The sequence below is a fragment of the Cyprinodon variegatus genome, unplaced genomic scaffold (assembly GCF_000732505.1).
Source record: "Cyprinodon variegatus isolate N-32 unplaced genomic scaffold, C_variegatus-1.0 Scaffold711, whole genome shotgun sequence".
In the NCBI taxonomy this organism is placed as follows: Eukaryota; Metazoa; Chordata; class Actinopteri; order Cyprinodontiformes; family Cyprinodontidae; genus Cyprinodon; species Cyprinodon variegatus.
In genome coordinates this window covers 60,773-64,551 of record NW_015151164.1, presented here as the reverse complement: position 1 = coordinate 64,551, position 3,779 = coordinate 60,773, and the positions used below count along the sequence as shown (strand labels likewise).

The following is a 3,779-nucleotide window of genomic DNA, read 5'->3' as shown; positions in this document are numbered from 1 at the left end:
AAATTGAGTTTTCAAGTAATTTAATCATATCAAGTTTTCAACATAATGATCAAAATATAACGTTAGTTTTCAACTATTATGATTCATGTTTTTATTTAACAATTTAATTTAGCCTTATAATTTACAGGTTAATTTTTCAAGCAATTGGGGTATTAGTAATTAAATGTAATAAAGATAACATTTTCATGCTGTCAAGAAAGTCCTTCTTCCTTAATCATAAATATTTTCATAATTTCGTACATGTTTCTTAATTCACTCTAAACTTTTGAAGATAAGAGTGCATACATAAAACATATTGGATTTATATCTTAGTTCTCTCCTTACTGTATTTTAAATAAAACTTTACTTTTATTTCATCTACATCATTCTCTATTTAACTATATTGTAGTAGTGTATCCTTACATAGAAAAGGATACCCTTATAATCTTTTTTTTTTTTTTTACTATACATGTTACATTGTGTAATTTAAAAAGATGCAAGCTCAGGACACCCATCTTTTAGCAAGACATTTCAAGCACTATCAGGTTAAGATAACTTTCCACAGCTTATTTCTAAACTTTTATTAAACTTAGTCTGGATTCTGGCTGAAATTCACTAGAGCATTCATTGTTTCAATTTTGAAGGGTTTAAGTAACACTATAAGAGTTCAATTTAACAGCAATCGGAGGTCATTTGTTTCCACTCTGAATTAATGTTAAATGAACTCTCTACATAGTGTATATCTTACTCCACTTGTTGTTGTAATAATTCTGAAAGAGTCAATGAACTTTGACACTGCATATTTAACACTGTGGAATTAACTGTGTAGTTTTTGGTGTGTGCTCTCGCTTGTCTGATTGAAAATGGATCCAGTGCCTGAGTCTGAGTTGATGATGATTTGAACCAGTATACATACATCCAGTATGTCTCTATGTCTGCATTCATTGTTTTTCCTTAATAAGAAATGTTTCAGTCCTTCCTGCTAAAAACAGTTTCACAGTATGGAGCTGCCAAACAATAGGCTCTGTTTATGCTTGAATAGAAAATTACAGTAATTTTGTAATTCTCTCATTTTAATTTAATCAATCTTAAAATAGTTGTTCACATTGTCATAATAGAGGATGGTGTTCAGAATATTGAGGAAAGGTATTCATTCAAAACAATTTGAAACAAAGGTTAAAAAACCTAAATGTGGAGAAAGTGTAGCATGTTTAGTAATTACTGAATGCACTGTATCAACTGTTAAACTTATAACAAATCTTTACCCAAAGAGCCTAAAGATAGATTATTTTAAATATTCTAATTTTTGAGAACATCAGAGATTGGGCAATACAATCAAATAAAATATTAAAGAAACCAGGAGGGAACACAGCTTAATAAGAAAATCATAAAGACATTTTTACTTGAAAACACATATGTGGAAACCAGGAGTAGAAACATTTTTATACAAAATTCCCAATTGTAATTAGGACGAAGTCTGGATCTGTCAAGTCATTCCTAGAGAAAACTATATTGCCACTCCACAAGAAACAAGCAGGTGAAATTATCAACAAAATAAAGGGCTTTTAAGAATAATCAGTCTTCTCATGTTAATAGTGACTAGCATCAGTTTATTAATACATAATTACACAGTAAAAAGTAACCTCAATTTTTTAAGCTAGGAAAATATTTTCTGTTGTGTAAACCCAAAAACCTAAGTACTAATATAGGGAAAATATTTAAAGTCAGTTCAGTAAACCAAGGTATTGCAAAGTGAGATGCAAGGATATATACCTTTAACTTCACTCTCCCATGAACATCAAGGGGAAGGACATAGAAACTGAGGAGAGTTTCAGATACCTGGCTGTTCATGTCAACAATTAACTGGACTGGACTCATAACACAGATGCCCTGTACAAGAAGAGCCAGATTCACCTCCACCTCCTGAGGAGGCTGAGGTACTTTGGAGTGAGCAGGCCCCTGCTTAAAACCTTCTAAGACTCTGTAGTGGCATCAGCCCTCCTCTACGCCATCGTCTGCTGGGGCCCTGGCAGCGCAGATCAGAACAGAAAGAGACTGAATAAGCTGATGAGAATGGTCACTTCTGTGCTGGGCTGCGCTCTGATCTAGATGGTGAAAGTGGCCGATAGGAGGGTTTTGTCCAAGCTTAAATCCATCATGGAGAACACCTTTCACCCCCTGCACCAGACTGTAGAGGAGCTGAGCAGCTGCTTTAGAGACAGATTTATACACCCCATGTGTAAAAACGAGTCCTACCACCGGTAATTTATCCCTGCTGCAATCAGACTTTACAATGCCACTGCACTATAACCTGGATTAATAACACTGCAATAACTTATACTGTTTATCTATTTAACAAACCAGAAACTGCACTGTTCCTGCAACCACATTCCTGTAAATAAAATAGTGAATATATAATTCCCCTTAAATCTCTCCTCTTTTTTCACCATCCACTGTATATATCTTGATCGCCTGTATATATGTCATGCACCTTTTCCTCCTTTGTGCATCCCGTTTGTTTATAAGAGCTGATGTCACAAATTAATTTCTCCATTGTGAGATCAATAAAATTCTATTTCACTCTATTCTAAAAAGCATTATTCTGTCGTTAGAGGTTTAATATTTGAAGTTTAGTAATTAGCTTTTCTAAATTGCCACTATTTTTACATAAGCTAACAAAATCCATATTTAAAGTTACCATAACAGAGAACTCAAAATTAAGTAAAATTAAAAGCAAAAAAAAATTATTAAGGTAAAGTTCTAAACTAAAAAATTTGCTGAGGATTGCTGACTAAGATTTTTAGTTCTACCAACTTGTCCCTTTATACAGTATACAATTAATCTTTTTCAGTGACCTCTCTCTTCATAATTCTATTCAGTTAACTCTTACAGTGCCAATAACACATCATCTCCAGGGAGATAACAGAGTCATCTAATCAAAGCTTTCTGACATTGGTTAAAAGTGTTCTATCCAATGAAACCTATCTGATTGCATCCAATCATCTAATTTATAGGATCTGCTGCTCCTGGAGGAGCATGTATTAACAGTGGGGATTTGCTTGCGTTATTAACAGTAGTATTATAGCCAATCACTTCCTGTGTCTTTCATCCAGATTACTACCATCATATAACATTTAATACTGCTGAGAGGGCTTTTAAATTGTTCCATATCTCTACAATAACCTGTTTTCTTAATAGTATTTTTATACTTTCTATAATTTCTCTATCAAATATTTTTACATTGTAACAAGTTGTTGGATATTACATAAATAACTTGGTCAAAGTATCCAGAATGGCAATATTCAGTCATGGCCATCACTGGGTGTAAATTGCTTTCCAGTAAAATTATTAGCAAATAAGGTCCAAAGAGGTCAAAGGTTAAATCATAACACAAAATAAATCCTTCTATAGTAAAAGCATCTTTTCAAACTGTAAATTACAAATATAGTTTTCAGGTCTTACTGAGAGAGAATAAAAAGAGCCACAAATCAAAGTTTGAATTAAACAACAAAGTTTATGTAATGTTATAATAAAGCAAAAAAAAAAAAAAAAATGTATTAGATTTTATTTTGTTTTCACTTAAAATTATTTAGAGCTATTTAGCACATGTGGATTTTTAAACTAATATGGAAATGAGTGCCTGAAAAACTCTCAAACAGACTAAAAGTTTATGAGGTTAAGGATAAGTGAGGAAACAATATTAAAAAACACAATATACAGATATTTTTTGGATTTTCAACATATTAACGAAGAATGGCTTGTCAAGGTATTGACTAAAGCAGTAAAAGAAATATAGTAAA

General features: G+C 32.2%; 1 protein-coding gene across 1 annotated transcript in view; it reads right to left on the bottom strand.

Annotated features, from left to right (window-relative positions):
* Window positions 1–1,971: 1,971 nt before the first annotated feature.
* LOC107097619 (protocadherin gamma-A10-like) overlaps window positions 1,972–3,779 on the bottom strand; it is a 19,105-nt gene continuing 17,297 nt past the window's right edge. The window contains exon 3 of the mRNA XM_015394827.1: window positions 1,972–2,189. Within this exon, the coding sequence (XP_015250313.1) occupies window positions 1,972–2,189 (218 nt within the window). The remainder of the gene's footprint in view (window positions 2,190–3,779) is intronic.